The sequence below is a fragment of the Rhinolophus hipposideros genome (assembly GCF_964194185.1).
Source record: "Rhinolophus hipposideros genome assembly, chromosome: 15".
NCBI classification, from domain to species: domain Eukaryota; kingdom Metazoa; phylum Chordata; class Mammalia; order Chiroptera; family Rhinolophidae; genus Rhinolophus; species Rhinolophus hipposideros.
Window position 1 is genome coordinate 20,804,880 of NC_138061.1, and position 23,891 is coordinate 20,828,770.

Consider the following 23,891-nt stretch of genomic DNA (forward strand, 5'->3'; position numbering starts at 1 on the left):
TGCACATATTGAAAGTCTACCCTAGTTGCTCAGCAACCAAGAAAAAGCATTTCAGAGAGCAAGGGGCTAATTGGATAAATGAATTAATTAGACATTTCTGGAGTTGGTGCCGTAAATGACAACAGGCTTGAGGGGCCAGTTTCTTGCTGGCTGAAGTATCTTCCTCCCCTACCTGAGCTTTGGTCCAGCAAATTTAGGGAGCTGGGGAGGGTGGGAGCCAGGTAACAACAATGTGTCAGAGATGCTATCTTGGGAGGGGCAGGTAAGGGAGAGAACTGCCTTGGGAGAGAAGGTGAATTAAAGGACCTTCGAGATCTCTTTCAACTCTCACATTTGATCAGTTTTCCCCTGCAGGGCAGGAAAGGCAAGAAAAGGAGTAAGTCCCCACTCTGGCAGCCTGAAGGGAATTTAATAACCTGCTTTCCCACACCATCCCATGGGGGTTCCCTTTGCTGTATTTAAGACAAGCAGGTTCCCATGAAAGCCAATAGATGGCAGTTGTTAAGGTGTTTGTGTGTGAATCAGATGTTTTGCCGGTGGTTGCTTTTTCCCCTTGCTCTGCTTTGCTTCCTCCCGTTGGCTTCCTTTAATTACAGCAGAACCCCACTGTTTGCTGAATGATGGAAAGGGTGCTGCTGTACTGAGCTCACAGTGGAGAGGCGGGAGCAGGCAAAAGGCCCTGCTGGTGGGAAGGGAAAAGCCAGCAGAGGAAGAAGGAGACCAGCAACAACCACAGCCCCGACTCTGCGAAGGGGAAATGGCTTCGCAGTGAGTTTCTGATTTTGCTGCTTGGAAAACAATTTGCTGGGAGCCTCCAGACAAGCCTCTACACCTCCCTCCAAGTAGGGAGAATGAGTTTTGGGGTGCTTTGAGAACAACTGATGTTATTGCTAATTACATCTCTCCCTTGCTCAAAATTACTCAGGCTGCCCATTGCCGATCAAAATAAAGCCAAGCCTGTCAGCAGGGCACACAAGGCCTCCAGAATCTGGCCTCACCTCATCCTATCTCTCCTGCTTCCCAAATAGACCCAAATACTTCTCACTTCTAAGCTTTTATTCATCCTGCTTCTGGCCTGAAAACACCAAAACATAGGTACAAATTACTGTGAAGGCTTCTAGAGAAAAACAGGATGGTCTGATTGGAAAAAGGCCCAGGAGTTGAAAGCCCTGGTGAGATCAGTGGTTGAACCTCACACTGCTGGGGCCTTGCTCTCCTTGATGTTACAAGTAGGGAAGTGGACGACTTGAGGCCCTGTGGATCGTAAGGAGCTCTCAAGTCACACCCACAGGGGACTTGTGGCTCAGTCACTCACCAGCTGTGTGGCCTGGGCAGGTATTTAAACTTTCTGTGCCTTTCTTTACTTGTCCTTACAATGAGGCTCATAACAGCAGATACCTCAGGGAGATGTGGATTAAATGAGATTCTAATGCAAAGGTCACAGTTCAGCATCTCATAAGAACACATTTAATGTTGTCCTTTATTTTTATAAAATTATGTCATTCTAGAACAAAATAAAAGATGATCTCTTCACCTCTACCCACCCATTTATTCTGGTTCTCTCAGCATTCCTCACTCTCAAACTCCATAATTTCACAATTTCTATGTCAGTAATACACTAGACTCAATGACTTCCATCTCTAAAAAGCATGTTTCTCCGTTTCATTACTGCAGCTATTTCATTCTTCAGCTGGTTAGCTGTGTGACCTTGGAAATCTATGTAACCACTCTTCATCACAGTTTCCTCATGTGAGGGGGAAATGAGATGACACATATAAAGCACCCAAAACTGGCACATGGCACATAGTAGGCCCTCAATAAATATTACAACCCATCCAAAAAGTCTTCACTTTTGGTTTCAATATTGGTTTGGTATTTCCATCCTCCTATCTTCATGGACTTATGTTAGATTTCAAGTTCCAAGAAGACCAAGGTCAAGTCTCAATCTGAATTTTTATACATATACAGAGTGCCAAAAAATGTATTAACATATATATTTTAAGAAAGGAAAACTATTAAAATTGTAATACTCAATATATACCAACAACAAAAGATGAATACAAGTCACATTTGACTTCTGAAATTACAAGAGGTGCTCAAAGTGGTTACCATCTGCATCGAGACACTTCTGATTACGGCAAACTATTGCTTAAGCAACGTTGACCAAAGTGTCCACTTGTATCCATTTTTTGGCACCCCGGTGTATATATCCAAATCATAACCACACAACTCATCATCATTCACTACTTTTAATAACAATGATAATAAGGAGTATAGGAGATAACTCACTTCTGGAGTGCGTTTGTTTCAGGTCTCAGCTATATATATATAAACAAGTTCCTATTTAAAAAGGCTTAGCCGAGGGCTGGCCCAGTGGCTCAGGTGGTTGGAGCACCGTGCTCCTAATGCCGAGGTTGCTGGTTCAATTCCCACATGGCTCAGTAAGCTGCGACCTCTACAACTAAGAACTGTGAACACGGTGATCCTAATGCTGTCCCTGAAGACTGAAAAGTTATAGTACAGGTTATGATTTCAGGAGTCCCCATCCCTAAAATACCTTTTCAAACCATCCCCAATAGAGGTGGAAGATTTTCATTCTCTATTAGGAGATCAAATTTAAAATGCGTGTCTCAAAAGAAGACAGAGAAACATCCAACAGAGGTATGAAAAATGCTCAACATTGCTCATGATCAGGGAAATGCAAATCAAAACCACAATGAGATATCACCTCACACCTGTTAGAATAGCTATCAAAAAGACAAACAATAACAAGCGTTGGTGAGGATATGGAGAACAGGGAACCCTTACGTATTGTTGCTGGGAATGTAAAATGGTATGGCCATACTGGAAAGCAAAGATTCCTTAAAAGCTTAAAAATAGAACTACCATATGATCCAGCAATCCTACTTCTGAGTGTATAGTCAAAGGAAATGAAATCAGTATCTCCAAGCGATACCTGCACTCCTATGGTTCATTGCAGCATAATTCACAATAGCTAAGGAATCCACCTAACTGGCCATCAACAGATGAATGAATAAAAAAAAATGTGATGTGTCACACAATGAAATACTATTCAGCCTTTAAAAAGAAGGAAATCCTGTCATTTGTGACAACATGGATGAACCTAGAGGACATTATACCAAGTAAAACAAGGCAGGCACAGAAAGACAAATCCTGCATTATCTCACATATATGTGAAACCTCAAAAAGTCAAACTTGTAGAAGCAGAAAGTGGAACGGTGGTTGCCAGGGGCTGGGAGGTGGGAGAAATGGGGAGATCTTGGTCAAAGTGGGAGAAATGGGGAGATTTTGGTCAAAAAATACAAGTTTCAATTTTGCAGGATGAGTAAGTTCTAGAGCTCTAAGGTACAGCATGATGACTATAGTTCATTATACGGTATTGTATACCTGAAATTTGCAAATAGAGTAGATCTTAAATGTTCTCATCACCACCAAAAAATGCTTACTATGTGTGGTGATGATGGATACATTTATTAGCTTGATATATATATATCAAAAATATATCATTTTTGTTGATTATAACTCAATAAGGTTGGAAAATAAAATTCACAGGACTCAGGAAAAAGAATTGAAAGAGTCAAGGACTAATAGTCGAACACTTTTTTCCAGAGCAGGGAGAGAAACAGAAGTGGAGGGTTCTTGGGACCAGAAAAAATAAGAGCCAGGAAAGGGAACTGAAAGCACTTCAGTGCCTCTCTCGCTTTCCACATTTTGCTTTCAGCAAACATTGGCCCAGCACCTACGCCTGAGAAGTGACACAGGCTCTGGGATATTTCAGATTCCCTTCTGTCCCTGGAAATTCCATCTTCTACCCAAGAGTTAACCCATTGATGACCCAGCTTTACTTGTTGTAAATTTACAATGGGTCCTCCCCAGCTCACAGGATATTCAGGATGAACTTGTTAGAAGCAGAATAAATTCTCCAATTAAAAAAAAAAAATCCCTGAAATTCATTTTCAGGAAACGACTTTAGTAACTTAAATCAAGAAGAGACGCCCCAAACAACCCAATTAAAAATTGGGCAGAGGACATGAAGAGACATTTTTCTAAAGAGGATATACAGATAGCAAACAGACATATGAAAAAATGCTCAACCTCACTAATCATTAGAGAAATGCAAATAAAACCCACAATGAAATACCACCTCATTATTGGTTATCATCAATAAATCAACAAACAACAAGTGCTGGAGAGGCTGTGGAGAAAAGGGAACCCTTGTGCACTGTTGGTGGGATTACAAATTGGTGCAGCCACTATGGAAAACAGTATGGAGGATCTCAAAAACTGAAAATGGAACTACCTCATTACCCAGCAATTCTACTCCTAGGTATCTATCTGGAGAAATCCAAAACTCTAAAATTTATGCACCCCTATGTTCATTGCAGCATATACATAATAGCCAAGACATGAAAAAAAAACGAAATGCCCATCGGTAGACGATTGAATTAAGGAACTGTGGTACATTTATACAATGGAGTATTATGCAGCCACAAAGAAGAATGAAATCTTATCATTTGCAACAACATGGATGGACCTAGAGAACATTATGCTAAGTGAAATAAATCAGACGGAGAAAAACAAATACCATATGATCTCACTTATATGTGGAATCTAAAGAAAAGAATAAATGAACGAATTAATCAGAAACAGTCTCAGAGACATAGAGGAAAAACTGAGGGTTGCTAGATGGGGGGGTGGGGATGAGGGAGAAGGTGAGGGGATTAGAAAGCACAGTCAGTAACCACAAGATGGCCACAGGATCATGAAAGTTAATTTGGGGAATGCCATCAATAACGTTGTAAAGAGTTTTCCGATGGACACTTGTTTTATTAGGGAGACCACCTCAGGGAAGATGTAGATGCCTGATCACTGCACTGTACAGCTGAAGTTAAACAATAATGAATGCCAACTATAATTTTACATACATATATATATAGTTACAAGAAGCGGAGTACAGCATTAGGAATAGAGACAGTGGAAATGTAACGGCTGTGTGCGATGTCAGAGGGGTAGTGGATGGGGGAGGGCGGTTATCGCTGTGTGAGGGATATAAATGATAAATGTCTGTTACATTGTTTTGTGCACCTGAAACAAACAAACAAACAAACAAATAAATAAATAAATAAATAAAACCTACTTTAAATAAAATGAACAATACTTCCAAGGAAAAAAAAAGAAGAGAAGCCCCAGAAGACAGAGCCATGCAGCATATGGATGGAAGCCCTTTCCTTTGTCTCATCTTCAGCGTCACCAGCATGCTGTTCTTTGAAGATGGTCATCCCACCTCCTGCCATCCCCACCCCCATAAAATGGGGCAAAAACTGTCCCTGTCTGAGATTAAAGAGAAAGGAAAGGCCACTGGCAAGTCGTTGCTTACCCCTCTGGCCACTACAGGACTGTCTCCTGCTGCACAGGGCTTTCCTGTGCAGGAATCCACCCAACCCTGGGGAAGAAAAATGATAGTGCTGGAAAGGGCAGCTTCCCCCTCCCTTTAAAACATGCACCCTCACGATGGGGAAAAAAATGGCTCGCAGGAGGTTGACCTACTATGAGGCAGACCCAGCTAATCTTCAGAACCTCTTATCACCTAATAATCATTTCCTACCCACTGTCAAGTATCTCAACCGCAGGACAGGCACCTTACCAAGCATTTCAAGCTCACTGAATCCTCACAACAGCTGTGCAAAAGAAGGATTATAACCCCGATTTTGTAAAGGAGAGAATTGGGTTTCAGAAGGTAACTAGCCCAAGGACACAGTAGTCAGTGGCAGAGCTAAGATTCAAAGTGAGGTCCATGTGACCCAAGCACTACTCTGGCACCTAAATCATCCCGTCCCTTATGACTCCCCACAAATTCTCTAATGTATTCATTCTGCTTAAGCCTCCCTATGTGGAGAAAAAGCCCCAGACTGTATTAAGAACTTAATGGAAAACGGAAGAGCATCAGGGTGTTGCAGAAAGAGCACTGGACTAGGAGTCAGGGAGCTGGACAATGGTGTGGGCGTCTCCACTACCTCGGTGAACTTGGGCACTCCACAATCTCTCCTGGCCACATTTTCCATACCTGGAAAAGAATGTGGTTAGATCATTATGTGTTCTTTCCAGCTCTAGAATTATTCATATTTCAAGAGGATCTTGGAGAGGACAGTGTTTAGTCCAAAGGAATGACTCCCAAATTGTGAAGGTATGTGGGGAATAAAAACTGAGCAGAGAATCCTCTGCTGCCCCTCAAAATCACACCGCAAGTCTGAGCAACTCCTCCTATGATTTAATAACAATGACATCCCCTTCAACATGTCTGTAACTTTAGAGTTTATAATGCCCTTTCAAATATACGAGTATAATTTCAGTTTGATCCTTTCAACTATTACACAGATGAGGAAACTTGAGTCTCAGATGTTGATTGACTTGGGCCATTTCCTAAAGCTGATAGAGAGTGATATGAAGGCTGGTCTTCCTATTTTAGTTTAACCACAGCCAAATGCATGCTCCTACCTATATACCTTGTGCTTAGATTTAGAGACGTACTGCACTATGAGCCCATTCACATACGGCAACAACTAAGCTGTCATCCTCATCAATCATCCACATTGATCTCATTTGAGCACGTAATAGACACTAAGTCATAGTTGTTAAAACTATCAATAAAGGAAGCTGGTACTATTTCAATACATACATCCGAACACCTGCCCACTCCATCCGCAGGTAAGACGGGCTCTGCTTGAGGCATACACATCAACACTCACATGTGTACACAGATGATCTCCCTACGATTTTCTCCCCTTATCCCAGCTCCTGAAAAAGGCACACTGATGAGGCCTCTTGTCTAAGACATGATTCTTTCAGCATCCCTTAGTCTGGTACTGCAAACAGGCTTGGCTGAGGCAGGGGATTGTCAAGGAATAACAGTTTTTCACTATCCCCTGCCTAGATTCAGTTACAAGGTATGACAACGCCCATTTCTTTAAAAATTCATATGTGCACAAGAAAGAAAAGAAAACACAAAACAAAACCAGAAGGGGGAAAAGGCACTCTTGAAATGAATTCGACTGCAGAAGCTTATGTTCCTGCAGGCATAGTAGATATTAATAATTCAACAAAATATTACAGTAATTACTATACTTTGCAAAATCACAACAGTGCACTTTAGCACAACTCCTACCAATCTCCCTGCAACTGCCATTAATAAATAAAACACAGTTCCCTATATTAAATTTGTTGTTTAAAAGCTAAATATTTTATCAGCACTAATATATTTTAAATAATCAGTCAAAACCAAGAAAAATCTCTGGCCCCCACATTTCTCCACCACCCCCCAAGTGAAATCCCATCTTTACAGCTCGAACAGAAATTGATTTCAATTCTAACAAGAATACACTGAGTGTCAGGGCTTGAAGGCCCCCATTGAGGGACCCAAGGACCACTCAGCTCCAACTCTCTGCTGGCATCTGATTAGGCTGCTGGAAAGGGAGTGAGAGAGAAATAGTGGAAGATTAATTCTTTTGGACCATGAATCCAACCTACTTCATTCAGCTCCAAGAAAAAAAAAGCCACGAATTGTAAAGAGATGAGTGTCAGGAAACCACCAAAAAGATACATCTATGTATAGCCCTGAGCGTGTATGAGACTAGTGACCTTGAAATTTAGGAGCTTCACTTTGCATCTTAGTTATGTTCCCACAAATTTTCTACATCCAATCTATCAAGTTCTACTGATTTCACTTGCTGTATCAGTTAGTTTTTGCTGGGAAAAAAAATGTTGCAGAACAAACCACTCAAATCTCAACCACTTATTTTCACAACAGTCATTTATTTTCATAAATGTACAGGGCAGTTCAAGTTTGGCTGATACAGCTGGGCTCAGCTGGGCAGTTCTGCTGCTCATTGCTGGGCTGGGCTGGGCTCGGAGTAGCTATATGTGACTTGTCACTCATTCTTTTACCAGGATCAGTAGGCTGGCCTGGGCATATTTTTCTCATGGCCAATGCTCAAGACAGCAGGTAGACACACAATGCCTCTTGCTAACGAAGCTTAGCGCTGACATCTCTTCTATTGGCCAAAGCAAGTCACAAGGCCAAATCCAAATTTAGGAAGTGGAGCAGAATGCCCCATCCACAGAAAAAGGGCACTACAAAGGACCAATGCAAAGGGAATTACAGGAAGGAGAGAAGAATTATAGAGAGGTGCCAACAACACCTGCTACATATTTCTTCAGTTGGCTCCTTCTTATCCACCCCCACTGCCACCGCCTAAGCCGTCATCCTCTTCAGCTACAGCAGCAGTCTGGTCTCCTAGCATCCATCCTATTTTCCCTACAACCCACAGGTTGATTTTTTAAATGTGAATTTAACTATATCACTCTCCTACCTTAAACCCTCCCATGGCTTATCCCTTTGATCTTAGGATAGAGAATAAACTTCCCCTGGGCCCACACGGCCCTGCTTGGTCCTACCCATGCCTGCCTGTCTAGCTTCATTTCTCGCCAACCCCAGCCCACGACCCTCTGCTCCAGTCACACTGTCCTTCTTTTGGTCTCTTTTGGATACCTTGCTTCCTTATGCCCCAGAAACTGTGTGTCCAGAACGCTCTGCCATCTCCACTTCACTGACTCTGTGCCTCTTTTACTTCTGCCTCTCTGCCCTCTCCAAGTTAAGTGTCCCCAAGTTAATCTTTAACAGTATCATGAAACTCCCCCTCAGAGCCTAGCAGCTCCTGGCACATAAAGGGTACTACACAAATATCTGTTGAATATTGACATTTTAAAAACCTGCTTTTTTATTTTTAAAAGGTAGCTCACATTACTTTTTTGTTGTTGAATTTTATATTAAAGGTATTTGGTTAATAAGTGCCTATGGAAACTTGCTCCGTGGAGAGTTTCATCGCCCACACCATACTGATTTTGTATGTATCTGGTTTGAATGCATCAGGTCTCCTTAAAGGGTTGTACATCGCCAATGTGAACAAAGCCACAGTTGTCCCAAGCTAGGTACCTCCTTCCCCCCCCTTAATCAGTCCCTGAGTGGGAGGAAAGACACACATCATCCAAAAAGAGCAGATCATACATAACCAGCAAGTAATCGAAGTACTTCAAAGATCCAAGGGAAATTCTTCTTGACCCCGGATTTCTATGTCCAGAGGAACCATCAAGCCAATGTGAGAACCAAATGAGTTTTAGACCTGCCAAGAATGAAGAAAAGCAAAAACAAAGTATTGCTCAACCACTGGGTGACCATGTTATATTTATCATCCAAGCCAGGATCTTTCAAGAGGTAAAAGGAATCTATCGGTATTTAAGTCAGGACACAGGAATAAGCCAGGACATTCCCACACACTCTCCGACAAAGACTACTGGAGTATATACCACAGAAAAATGAGATTCAGCTTAATGAAAGAGGAATGGGATCCAAGAAGCAGGAATAGAATACACATATGATGGTTACAATAGGGAAGCCTAGAAAGAAATCAGTACAAGTTAGAATATCCAACAACAATACAATTATGAAGCAGAGTATCTTAGTACTAGGATGAAAAACAGATTTTCTTCTGTTTATAAGGAAGATAAAACAATTAGAAACCCAAGGTAAAACAAAAAGCTGTATAAGAAAGTTAGTCCAACCTAATATGGCAGAATTCTGAGCCACTGTCAGAGCATAAGATAATCTATTTCACCTCAAAGCTCAGAATGCTCCTCACCAAGTGACACAGGTTTAGTCATGAGAAGGAGATCTATTTCCAACCATACTACTGAGTTTGGTTGTAGATAATAAACACGACCGTAATAGTTAAGCATTATGTTAGTTTCCATTTCCTGTGCTTTTGATCACATTCAATGTATTTCCTAAGTATGCTTGAATTCACAAGTATTCTGCGTTATCTCCCATTGTTCTCTGCACTGTCTATATAATATGTGTTTCTCACACACGAGACTATATAAGCTTTGTGGGTATCCAGTCTGCATCATACACTCTTTTGCACATCCTGCATCATTCGGCATGTAATAGAGGCTCCCCAATACTGCATAGTAACTGAAAGGAATAAGGTAGCACAATCAATACGGGTCAAATCCTGGAATAAAGGTTTAAAAAAAAAAACATGCAAATTACATTCCCATCTGAGAATGCTATTATATCAGATGTGACTTGAAATACATTGTACAGCATTCCTGGAATAAGAATCTTGAGCTTTTTAACACTGGGTATGTGTGCTAATGAAAGTGTTTCATTAGTGCTGGGAGAAGGCAAAAGAAAGTAGGTGCTGTACATGGTTCCAAATCTGCTGTGGAAGAACCTCCAGCAACTTAAGGGATAAAGGAGAAGCTAGATGAACTAACACCTTTAGTTCATATCACCCCCTGCTCATGTCGCCTCTTCATGTCACTTTGAAAAGCGTTCTTTTCAAAATGCTTCCAAGTGCAGTAGCTCATTATTTAACTGTGACATAAAGGGAGCATATAGGATTGTCCCCATTTCACACATAAAGAAATGATTGATCTAATACCACATCTAGTTTATGGTAAACTGAGCCTGCATCAATTTATGCAACCCTTTCATTTCATATCTGAAGACACTGAATCCCCCAAAATTCAAATAAATTAGCATCACACTAAGCAAAAAGCAAAAAGAATGAATGAAAGCACATCTGCTTGGGATAAGACCAAATGCTTGAAAGAAGCATTTTTCCATTTTTTTAAAGCACTGTTCAAGACGGTCTCCTTACTAATGAACCCATAAAAAACCAAATCCTTATTCATAGACATGTAAGCTATACACTTGGAACGGTCTTTCACTTACACCTGAGATATGGTGACTTGCTAAAGACAGTTTATGTAAAACAAGAACCCAAACCTAGAGACCCCAACTCCCTGGCTCATACTCTTTGCAACATATCATGATGGCCCTCACTGACATCTTAGAAAGGTGAGGTGATGCTCCTTTGCCCTGAGAAATGACAGTGGAGACTAATTGGGAGGTGTGTGTCCCCTCCTCAAAGCCCCAACACCATGTTCCTGCCGTTCAATATAACCCCAGACGGGGCTCCTCTCTTCTGGAAGGTGCTACGCAAAAGGAGGACCCTCTTACAACTAGGGTCAGGGACTTCATTCTCTCTCATTCCCAACACATAGCACGGTAGAGCCCTATGCGGGAGTTTTCAAAAGGATGAGAGAAATTCCTGACTTGGTGTGATGGTTAATTTTATGTGTCAACCGGACTGGGCTATAGGGTGCCCAGATATTTGGTCCAACATTATTCTGGGTGTGTCTGCAAGGCTATTTGGGGATGAAATTAATGTTTGAATTAGTAGACTGGGTAAAGCAGATTGCCCTCGCAATGTGGGTGGGCCTCATCCAATCTATTGAAGGTCTGACTAGAACAAAAAGGCTGAGTGAGAAATAATTCTTTCTGTCTGCATGACTGTCTTCTAACTGGGACACTGGTCTTCTCCTGCCTTCAGCCTCAGACTCAAACTAGAACGATACCATGAGCTGTCCTGGGTGTCCAGCTTGCGGGAGACAGATTGTGAACTTCCCAGCCTCCATAACGGCGTCAGCCAATTCCTGCCAGCAAATCTCCCTACACATACAGATACAAATATACATATGCATATACATACGAATATATATACCACGTATAGAGATTTACTGAGGGATATTTGTATGAAAATATACATACACAGATATACATACACATATACATATATATGTGTATATATACACACACACACGCACATATATTTATACATATGTATGTATTTCCTATTGGTTCTGTTTCTCTGGAGAGCCCGGACCAACACATTTTGAAATAACTAAGGTATCTTAGTTTGCGTTCTTCCAGAAACATACCCTGAATCAAAGAGTTGAATTCAAGTAATTTATTTCAGAGGTGATCCCAAGAAATACTGACAAGGGGGTGGGGAAATGAGATTGGGATGGAACGGCAGCCAATAAAGCAAACAAGTTAACACCATAGGCAACTGGGGCTTAATCCCCCGGGAGACTCTAGGAGACAGTGTAGGAAACAAGCCTCCAAGTTACCCCACCCCAAAGGCAAGGGAGCTGAGGTATCTATCCACCAAATCCCACTTGTTGATAGGTGGCTGCTTCTTACTCCCTTGGTGGGAATTAATTTCCTGACACTTCTTGCCTGTGCCTTGTGTGATGAATGCAAGCTCCAGCAGGCAAACAGCCCCTGATGCTGATGGTTAGAAGTCAGGCCAGCAGGTAGAGGAAGGGCAAGGACAAGGGGATGTGGGAAGGGTACCAAAAGGTCTGCTACAAATGGCTACAAATTCAACCTACCCCGCTTCCTGCCGAGGCAGATGCTGAGAACTAATGTTCTTAACCAATAGAATAGCCTACTCTGCTAGACCCTTTATGTGTGTTATCTCTAAGATTCACAACAGCCCTACAAGCTCTGTATTATCCTCATATTACAGCCAGTGAAACTAAGACTCTGGGACCTGTTCAAAGTCATTGTTGCTTGGGGACCTTCTCATAACAGAAAAGACAGTTTAGAGTTTTGAGAAAGCTTTCAGTCAAATGTGTGTTTTCAAGTATGAATGACACTGAAAGCAACAAAGGGATGTGTGCAACTGTTTCGCCCCCAAAAGATACCTTCCTCTACACCACCACCCTGGAAAATAAGTGTTTCTGCATCTCATTTCAGGGCCTCAAAATCCTTCTAGAAAGCTCCCCCAGCATGTGTAATCATATTTGGATATGAAAGCTTGAGCTACTCTTCAAGCCCTGATAACAAAAAATGTTGAACTCAGTAATTGTTCTCCATCTCCCACTGAGAACAGATTTCAAAAAGAAAAATTTATTTTTTATGCAGCAGTGTAATCTTTAACCTTATTCTTGTCATCCATAAAAGAACCTGCCTATATCACCATAGATGCAAAAAAAAAAAAGTCTTTGAGAGTATTGTGTCAGGCACGTGGGACCTCAGAACAAGTGAGTGACAGCTGTGATGTCCCAGGGGTGCAGACTCTAGGCGTGAAGGCAGCCAGAGGGGGCCACATTCTTCCTCATCCCCAAGACACCCAAGACATCCCCAAGGCAGTTTTAAGTATTTAATGAAGTATTTATGTCATTCAACTCAACAAGCTTCTATTAACTGACCACCATGTACAAGCAAGTGAAGGGCACAAAGGTAAAAAATGCAGAAGAGATGGGAGAGGCAAGCCTGAGAATCATTTCCAGAGTTTTATTCCATAAATAATGGAAATGTCATAAATAGGTTGAATGGACTGCAGAATGGATGTATTTGTACAAAACATCTGTTTCCTTTTTTCTCCAGGAAGAGGCTGAATGACCAACCCTCACAGGATTCAAGTGCTTTGTTACCTATCAATTATTCATCTATGAGCCACCAAACAACCTCTCTCACCATGCACTTGCAGGAGATGCTGCTGTTCTCTCCTTTGAGGTAATTCCTCATGCAGCATTCTTTCATTTCATTCTGTGTATTTTCACTTCTTTCCCAGGGCTCCCTCTAGTGTCTGTGTAGAGATCTACAGCTCCATTTTTGGTGCATAGGGCATAGGCTAAACGGGAATTCAAACCTGTAACTCCATGGGTATTGATCACTGCAAAATATTAATGGATTTGGCCAGTGTGATCATTCTGGGAAAAAGGCTACAGGTATTCTGCAAATAGGTCCAACCATGGACCTTCGCATTTTACACCAGGCACAAAGCCGACCTAGGAGATCCAGAGAAGAAGCAAACCTGGAATATCAAGGCCCATCCCACAACTTCAACGTAAATGAGTCCTGGGCATTATAGGCTCTGTTGGCCAACCAGACCCAGGAGCCCAGTGTTCTCCTATTATCCTAAAGCTACACGTTTCACTCACTTCCTTCAAGACGTCTTCCGTGATTCGCTGTGAGGTGTGATCACGGATTCCCAAGCCAAGAGAAGCTACTCTTCATCTTTCTGGGTATCTTTCTCAGGCCTCACTCCATGAAACTCCTGGGAAAATGTTCAACTTATTAGCTGTGAATTAGTGGAATCTTTAACCTGATTCGAATCATCTGATTCTAACCATTTCTATTACAAATTCAGAGTATGAGTTTCAAGGAGCCAGGTCCCCAGCCATTCCCTTCTCTGTCGCATTCACTATCTCAGCACCACACAAAAGACATCACACAGAAGACAGATATCTCAAAGACGTGTCTCGCTGAGGCCATTGACTGTGGGAGGTGGCTGAAATAAGCATCTCCCTGAGAACTGGGTTCCAGCCAAGGCATTGCCATCAGCTCCCTGGGAAACTTTGAGCAAGTACCTACTTCCTCTGCTTCACTGTTTCCATCTGAAAATATAAAAATAACAACTAAACCAACTAACATCTCTGGAGGGCTTACTACAGGTCAGGCACTTCTTTTAAGCACTTTGCCATGTACAATATCTTGCTTAATCCTTACAACAGCCCAATGTGAGAGGTACTCTTATCATCACCCTCTTTTTATAGATGAAACATAGCCAGGAGAGGGTAACAACTTGCCCCATGTCACATAACTATGAAGAAACAGAGGCAGGATTTGAACCCAGGCACCTGGCTCCAGAACCCATGCTCCTCACTATTCACTATATGGCCTTGTTTCATGCTCCCAATCTAAGTCTGTTCCCAATTAGTCCTGAAAAGGATTGCATTCATGATGAGAACCCTCAACAATTATGAATTCACACAAGACATACCATCAATATGTCTTATGTTAATAATAATCCCCAATCCACAGCCTGATAGGATTTTTGATTACCCTGTACAGCTCTATTTCCAGTTTTTGCCCTAAACTGGATTCTCGTCCAGTGGGTGCCAAGTAACAGGCCCGTATTTAGCAGTGAGTTACTGATCGACAGCCCTGAATGCTGGCCCCCACTGTGCTGGTCCCTCTCATTTCTTCAGCAAGGAGTTGACAGTGGAAAGCTATTAGTACAATCCTGAAGTTCTTAGACTCCATTCCCTTTTTTTTCTGAAATTTACTATAGCACAATTATTAGTGTAGTATAAAGAATAGCATTTCCATAAATAATTAAACCCAAGCTACACTGATCAAAATAAATGAGCAAAATGTTCCTGATGATGCAACCAGGCTTGATTCACTTACTAACTCAAATAATGAGGTGACTCACAAGAGGCCCTCATTAGCAGTAGTTAGGAAGATACAGATCATCCAATATTAACAAGCTTGGTATTTATTGTCTGTAGCCACAGCTGTGGGTGGGCACTATGACCATAGGACACAGCCCTGGAACAGGAGGGAAAATCTATTCCTAAGGCTTTCTAGCCAGCCTCATGTATACTCATCCTAAGCCTCAGTCTACCCTACCTATAAAATGGGCAGTACCCTATCTCACCTGAGTGAAAACACATAAATACTCTTATAATGAAAATGGTCTGTTAAACCCAGGAAAATGGAGAAAATTGGGAGTGGGTAGAGGACAGTTTTGCAGAGAAAATGAGTAGTTGAGAGTCCAAGCTGTACGGTGCCACATTTCTGTCTGAGCTTCAGATCCCTCATCTCTTTGCTAAGTGATTTGAGGAAGACAATTTCCAAGTGCACATCCAGCCTTGGCATTCTGTATGTCTAAGATGCCCGTAGCATCTCTCACACTGATCCACTCTCCTCTGAGCTCGTAGCCTGAAACAATCACTTCACAGTTAACCATATATCACCCTGTGGCACCTGTCTTATTGTCATGTGGTATTTAACTTTACCAAAGAGCAGTCTCATATCCAAAGCATGTTGGAAGGACCTTGAGGCAAACACTATCTTATTTTTGTCTTCTCCCTCCATCACATCCCTACCAATCCACAGTGCCCAGAACACTACCACACAGAGGAAACACTTAGCAAATGGTTGACTATATTACATGAGCCCATCTGATTTCTGGAGAACGTAAGGAAGAAGCCAGGAGTATCGAATAGTCCCTATTTCTGTCTTACTAAGTGGGACATCTATCCCACTGAAATCTTATGTTAACTCTTATGCGATTAAATCTTATGTTAAAATGCATAGATGCAATAATAAACCAGGTATATAAACTCAATGCTATTAAGAGATCGTGTTAACCTGTCCTCTTCCCACAGCTAAGGCATTGTCCAGTGCCCAAGGTGCACTCAGTAAATATGTACAGAGCTATGTCCCCAGCACTGTGCCACACGCCTCAAGACACAAGTGAGAAGAGCAAAACTCACCCTTGCTGTTTTTTTCATCCTTCACCCTCACAACACTTACAAAATAATACTAGATTAAACTCACCAAGTATTGAACTAGATACAATCAAATGTGAGTTGTAAATAATGGGTGCATCTCAATGGAGGCAGATGGGTATCCTACGTGAGGAGACCTCAAGAACGAAGGCTTGGAATCAAGACAGTCTTGGGACAATGAAGGGGCTCCTTCAATAGAGTTGAAGGAGTCAACCAGGGAACAAATACAAGTTGGAAAAGTAAACCCAGGACTTACTTTGGATTTGAATCTAAGATGCTAAAGATACTCAAGGTAGAATGTAAACATACTGCTTGGAATACTCCTGGTTATAGCAGTTATCAAGTTATGAACAACCTGAGAAAGATATCATCAATACACCAAAGGATAAGTATTCCTAATTTTTTTTTGTAGCTCTGCTAGATGAGACTTGAGACTGTCACTCTTTTCCCCAATCAAACATGATCAAGTACCTACTACTCCATGTAAGTCTCTACTCATTGCCAACAAAGTCTGAGCACCATCAGACCCTTTCTCTGTCACCCACTAGTTCAAAGGAGAACGAGCGCTGTCAGCCAAATTCCATTCGTCCCATCGTGCTGGTTCTGATGACTAAGGCGGCCGACCAGGCACTAGCATTCTGTTTTCCACCTCCTACTCCACAAGGTCTCTTTTCCCCCATACTTGCGGAAAAATCATATTGTGACATTTTCTCCCTGTGAGGGAAGTGTCTCAAGCCGGGCAAGAGGAGAAAGGAAGCAGGAGATCAACAGTTGAGTCAAAGCACCAACGTTCAGGTGTACCTAGACTTGGATCAACCCCGGGCCTTCAGACACATCTTCCCGTCTCAGCTTGTCTGGCTTTGTGGCACCTTCTGGTCCTTCCGGGATGATTCAGGGCCCTCCAATCATCCAGTTCCTAAACTCCCCTAGTGACAATAACAGATTTACCCAGCCCAAGGAGAAAGCAGTTCTCCCTTCTGCCCGCTGAGGCTTCTTACTACTGTGAGCACAACCCAGCCCTTAAATCCTACACAATTGTAGAATCCACTTCCTGACTTCCTGAACTCCAAAGCAAGCTCCAACCACTCACTGCATTTCTGTAATCATTAAACCAGGTCTCCTAATTAAGGAGTTTGCAACTTCTGCTTACCTTGGAAATCACGGCAAGATCGGAGAAGCAAATCACACCCTGTAACCAGAGCCACACAAGCAGGCTCAAAGCAAACAGTCTGTTGTCTGCCCGCCCCACCCCCTCCAGGAAGCTAACAGTGACCAGGAGCAATTAGCGCTGCTCTGCATTTCCCAGCTACATCTCAACTGAGATGGCTCCCCTTGTAATATTAATTAAAAACACATTCTTTTTGGCAAACCCCTGAAGAATGGTTTCTGTGGCAGGCTTCTTTATTAAGCCTCCAAGAAGGCGAAATGCATTAAGATATTGTGACACAGGGCCTGTGAGCAGATATGATGAAAACTAGACAATCCAGCCAAAAGCTATTTGAAAAATCTGTTTGGGAGCCACAATTAGATGCTCCAGTGAGTGACATACAATTAATCTGATCAAATCTGTCACTATTTTGCACATTAGGAGTAAATATTTTAGAATACAGTTCAGCTGAATTAGTTAAGGGTATGAAATTCCACCTGGGAGAATCTGTGTGTTCTACCTCCTAGTGTGCTCAGGGAAGGGTGACCTGGTAGGGACCTGGAATTATCAGCATCTCCCCATTTCTCTTCATCAGGGTGCACTGTGGGGCCCATTAGCTGAAAACTGTTGGGCAAGTCATTCCAACCAGATACACTGCAGGGGCACCAGCCTGCAAATCGCTGTCTCTGGGAGCAAGCTGCTGGAAAGCAACGGGGACCCATCTAAGGAGGATGCAGCACTCTCACCTCAACACGGGGAATAAGGGATCCCCATCAACAGTTGCTCCAAGAAGGAGGGGGCATGGAAATTGGGCTCTTGCCTTTACAACTTCCCACTCTCCAGAGCTATTTGCCAAATCACTGACCAAGCAGGGAGGCGTCTTCCTTCATTTGAGACAAAAGGGCAGAATGATGTGTTTTTCTGTTCCCCTGTCAGCCATGGGGACTGGATTCTCTCTGGGTGTTTGTGAAACATTCTCTAACCCATTAATCACCAGCTGGAGACAACCAGAGAGAAACAATGGCAAATCGATCCCCTAGAGTAGATGCTCCAAGCCCAAGTCCACTCACCTGTTCCCTAGAACAACCGGAGGGCAAGAATGGTCAGAGGGGGCCCCAGACTCTATCCCCTCCTAATACCTTCTGGCTCAAGCCTGCTGGGCACCTCCTCCTTTGCCCCTTAAGCCATCCCACCCCATTCCTGGAACCAAAGTGAATGTGACCCAAGCCTAGACAAGGATATCCTTCCGCCCCCTGAATCCCTGGGCACACACTAAACACATGGGGTGGGGTCGAGGTCCTTCTCTTGTATGTCCACCTCCGCATGCCGGACTGCAAACTTTCAGAGTAGAGGTCAATTCCCGGTTATATGGGGTGACTGAAAAGTCTCCCCCAAAAGGTGTCCATGTGAAGTAATGACGTCCACCAAAGGCAATTGGAAGGAGAGCAGGAACCCCCACAATGTGTTAATTAACCTGGTGGCTTTCCCGAGCAGACCATGCTTAACACTTTTAAAGTCAGAAAAGAAGATGGAATTCTCTTTTTGTGTCAAAAGAGCCTGGTGCTAGGACCCATGTTCTCTGCCTTGGGGACATCTCTCCACTTTGAAACCAATGATGAAGGCATCTTTCAGAAAGTTCATCACCCTCATCACTCCTCACCTGGCTTTTATTTAGAGCACCTTCTTTTGCTGCCCTCAGGACATGGGGAAGGGAGAAAGAAACCACTTGGATAATGTAGCAGAAACTGGTTTCCCAGTTTCTTTTCCAGGGGTTGTTTCCTTAAAGTCTCTCAAAGACAGGGTCATGTTAACATGTTTCCCCATCTTTCCTCAGAGTGGGACAGACCCGATACTCAACAAAACCTTTCTCACTGATACTGCATGCAAAGTGTGGTCAAAAGAGGCAGATCCAACCCAGAAGCTAGAGAGGCAGTCCCTCTCTGGACCAGACAAAGAGGACACAGCGGGGTCCCTGCACCCACCTATGCCGCCTCGGACACTAAGACTGGCCACCAGCACAATAAATAAACCCCTAGGGGGCCGTCTGAGGATTGTGCAAATCTCATCACTGTTACTAAATACTCCAAGGCCAACTGGTGCATTCCCCAGTCCCTTTGGGCCTTCTTTTAACTGAAGAGCCATTTCCCCAGGGAGCATTGGGCTAGACTTGCCCCCCTCACTTCCTCTGCTGCACAACTGCACGGAAGATGGGCAGAGAAAGCCATGCTCATTTAACCACTCTTTGCAAAAAGCATTCTCTAAAGACTCATCTTCGGAGGTTTTGTCAACAAAAAGTATCCTTAAAATAAAAGCAGAGACGTAAGAAAACTTTTTAGGCACAGTGATTTTATATTGTCCAAATGTGGCAGTAATAAAGTCACAGATAGTGAGGACATCACCTCCTCTACCCAGGACATTGACTTCAACACATCCTATCCATCCTCCTCACCAAATAAGAACACAGGAAGGAACACACATACACACACACACACACAGCCCGCTGAGAACTTCCAAGTCTTCATCCACACGTCCCTGCAAAGGTACACACTTTGCCCATCCCCCACAGCCCAGAGCTGTCCACTCCAAAGCTACAGAGTCTTCACTAGAAGCAGATGAAGTAGCCATGGTTCTGGCTGCAGGGAGCTGAACTACACAACTCCTTCCCCCCAGCACCTCTGACCCAGCCTGGGCTGCCCGGGCTGTGCGTCATTAATAGGAAATCCGTACTCAGGATTGCTGAGGTGCTGTGCTTTGGACTACTTAGCTTTTCTGTTATTCACTATTTGACCCTGTGACAACCCCAAGCCTTGTTAAAATAAGGAGAAAATTTTGCAGGGAAATCTTTAATGCCAGTCATGAAGAGATATACAAAGGGAGGAGGGTGGTGCTTTCCCATCGAATGAGTTCCCCAAAGCTGCCTGTGCAGACATCCATCATCCTTCTGCCCAACGCCAGCTTCGCATCTGATCCGAAGCGCCAGAGAAGAAAAAAGGATTTTTGTGAGACTGGCCGAAGTGGTGGTGGCGGAAGGAAGGGGAGTGGGGTAAATCGTGGGAGGCCACCCCACTCCACCCGGAGAGTTCGTTCCTTGGCTTTTCCTAGGTTTGGCTGCACAGCACTGGGTGCTGGCGGGGTGGGAAAGGACCCCTCCTGGCAAGCTCTTGCGACAGCCTGGGGTGACAGAGCAGACGGCGCTCCAAGCGGGTCGCTGGATGGAGTGGGCTCCACGGCGCCACCTCTCGGTACAGCCACTTCCAGGGGACCCTGGACACGGAGAGGAAGGGGTGGAGAGGTGCACGCAAAGCACAGGGACCCAAGTCCACTTCGGGAGCCGATTGTGGTGCAGGACGCAGCAGCCGCCGAGGCGAGGTTTGTGCTCAGCGACTTGTGTGTGCTTGTGCATGCGCGAGGGTGAGGGATGAGGAATGGGTGCTGAATTGCACTTCACTGCTTTAAACTTTTTTTACTGCCTCTCCTGTATCTTTCCAGGGCAGCCGCCTGGGTTTTGAACGGATGATCGGTGTTACCTGGAGGCCAGGCTTGGGCCGAAGCGGTCCAGCCTCCAGCCAGGGCATGAAGAAAGAAAGTTCGCCTGGCGCAGAGAGCAGCAAACGCTAAGGCGGGAGTAGGAAATCTAAATCGCCTGGTCTCCTGGGTTCTGTTCCACGTGACTGGGGGGCAAAGGGGAAAGCCCCAGCGGTCCGAGGAATCCGTCAGTCTGTCCAGCGGCTCCCTCCCCAAATCAGTCCGAGTCCTCACCCAGGAATTCAAGCGCCCAGTGGGAAAACTGACTCTCCGGGCCGAGTACCACAGACCGTGACCACAGACCCCTCCCCTGCTCATCTTTAAGTACCATCTTCCCCTGTGCCATCCCGGCGGCCCCAACCCTAGGTCTTCAGTAAACAAACGCACACACTGTCTTAAAACAAAGTCCCGCGAACCTGTTGGGGGCGTAGGGGAAGCCGGATGAACCTGTTCTCTCTAAAAGTCAGTGCACATCACCCCCCACCTCCCTCATGGACCCTCCAGCAACTATTTGTCCCTCCTTCCTGCCCCCCATTCTCCCTTGCAGTCGGGAGACAGTGACATCCACCGCCCGCCGAGCGGGTACTCACGCTGCTGTTGTGTCCCGACCAGTGCACCATGGCTTGGTTGTGGGCCGAGTCCCCAGTCAGTGCAAAGGAGGTACTGGGCAACCGGAGCTCTTCGGCCGCCGCACCCCCAGCCCGCAGCGCCTTCCCCTCCTCCCGGAGACCCTTGGCCAGAGGACGGCTTTCTTTGGACCCGTCAGCCAAGGCAGTGGCCCGGGAGTCCCAGCGTTCGAGGGCACTGGGGGGCTGCGCCCGGCGACTCCTCCTCCTCACACGGCCAGGTTTGCCAGGATCTGGGACGCCCTGTCCCCACCGTGCGCCGGCTAACGACGGCCCCCCATCTTCTCCCTGCTTCTTTCCACCGCTGCCACCGCCAGGCTGGGGCAGCGGCTCTGGTCCTGGCCGGCGCCCCAGTGCGGCGCCTCTCCGCGCAGTCGCCAGCTCCTCCGGCCACTGGCTTGCCACTGCCCGAGGCAAGAGAGGAAGCAGCAGCGGCCGCGAAACAGGGGCCGCGGGGCCCCCAGGACCGCCTGTCGCACCCCAAGTGATCTCAGCACCGGCCAGGACCCACGTCGATAGAAGCAGGAGCCCTGTCCGGGCGAGGGGCGCCCCGGGCCAGCCTGCGGGGCGCTCGGTGCGCGCCACCTCCATCCCGCTGCGGCTGCGGCGGCTCGGGCTGCCGAGTGTGTGGTGCCTGCCGAGGTGCGGGTCCGGCGTGGGGGGTGTGCGCGCGCTGGCGAGCGAGAGAGTGAGTGTGTGTCGGGGGAGTGAGGAGGGGGCGGCCGGGAAGGAGGGGGCTCAGACTGGAGCTCCTCGCGGGTCCTCTCCACTCTCCTCCTCGCTCTCAATCGCTCGCTATCTCGTCCAGAGGGTGATTCCAAACCCGAGAAAAAAATTAATAAATGCCCCTTCTGTTTTTTCCTTTTTTTTTCTCTTCTTAAAATAAGATCCCCTAAAATCTTTCCCACCGAGCTCCAACAGAAATTTTGTGAAAAGGAATGTTCATAGGTGATGAGAAAATCCTCTTTTAAAATATGAAAATCAAGCCAGATCCAGGAGGAGGGGCTGGCAAGGGACCCCAATCCAGAGTCTCTCCGAAATCCAGCCTCCAACCTGCTCCCAGTAAAGAGTTGGGAGCTGCTTCTCCCCGCGTTTAGGGGGTTACTCTTCTGGCCTGTTGTAGAGGGCGGGAGATGGCGCGCAGGGAGGATGGTGGGGGGGAGCGTCTCAAGAGAGGAAAAGGGGGAGAAGGCGGAGGAGGAGCAAAGTGTTTTCAGCGCCAACTGTTCGGGTTCGGAAGCCGAAGGGGAGCTCGGAGCTTTCTCGTGGGGAGATAACACACCGAAGCTGAGTGTGGGATGGACCCAGCCTCCACTTGGGACGCCCTGGCTCACGGCTCCCACTTCCCACTCACCCCCTACCCTCCCCTGGTGGTCCGCGCCCCTATCCAGTGCCGGGAGTGTGTGAGTGCGCGTGCGTGTAGGCGGGCAAAGGTGAGGCAAGGGGTGCGCCCGGGGCTGGCAGACAAGCGCCATAGGGTGGGGGTACCTGGCTGAGAGGGGTGTTGAGTGTGAGGGGACTCGAGGTTCTGCGCGTGCGTGCGCATTTGCACGCTCTTGTGTGCGTGTTAGTGTGAGCGATGGGGTGTGGGGCGGGGAAGGGTGAGCTCAGGCCTTGGGCACGCGCGGATCACACACGGGCTGTTGGCATTTTCACAAGCCTGTGAGTCGTCAGAAAGGCAATCCTGAGAGCTAAGCAGACCGCTCAGGACAGCCCCCACCTCCTGGCGCCCTGTGCCCCCCTGGTTCCCCACTGCCTGCGTATGCAATCTAGTACTCCTTAAGCCTACTGGAAGGTAAGGGAAGAGAACTAGAAGGTTCCTGCCATGGGGTCAAGGGTTTACCAGTCTTTCATGGGCTCTTCTTCCTGGGACCCCCTGCGGGAGCTAGGAAAAGACAGCAGTCAAGACCCGTTGTGCCCACTGGGAAGATCTAGGCCCCGTCTTCCCTCATGGGACTGTGTGGTCGCACCGTCACTCTGCCTGTATTCGTTTCTGAGCGAGCTTAGTTGTTCTTTCAAAGTGTCAGCTGCCAGTTAGAGGGTCCCAGCGGCCTATCATACCCCCCTGTGCCCTGCTACAGAAGCACAGCCTGGGCTGGGCCCCATCGAGCCCTGTAGGAAGAGGGAGGCTTGAGGCGGGCTGGAGAAAGGGAAGCTAAACCTGATGCTCCAGGTTCAAGATGCGATTTACAGACCCTAGGGAGCGTAAGTCAGCCCGCCTCCTCCAAGAAGCTCCCGGGATTTCTAAGGGTTGAAAAGGCAGAGCTGGCAGAGGAATTATTGAAAAAGGAGCAGGGTTTCGGGAGCAGGCTTAGAAAGCGTGATGGCCTCTAGGCCCTTCCCTTCCCCTTCGGGATTAGACG

The 23,891-nt window shown here is 45.6% G+C and overlaps 1 protein-coding gene across 2 annotated transcripts in view; it reads right to left on the minus strand.

The window, feature by feature from the left end:
• The window catches only part of SORCS3 (sortilin related VPS10 domain containing receptor 3), a 541,876-nt gene extending 519,639 nt beyond the window's left edge, over positions 1-22,237 (minus strand). For both annotated transcript variants that reach the window (XM_081075409.1, XM_081075410.1), the window contains exon 1: positions 21,493-22,237. In XM_081075409.1, the coding sequence (XP_080931535.1) occupies positions 21,493-22,119 (627 nt within the window). In that variant the 5' untranslated portion in view covers positions 22,120-22,237. The remainder of the gene's footprint in view (positions 1-21,492) is intronic.
• Between the last annotated feature and the right edge of the window lie 1,654 nt (positions 22,238-23,891).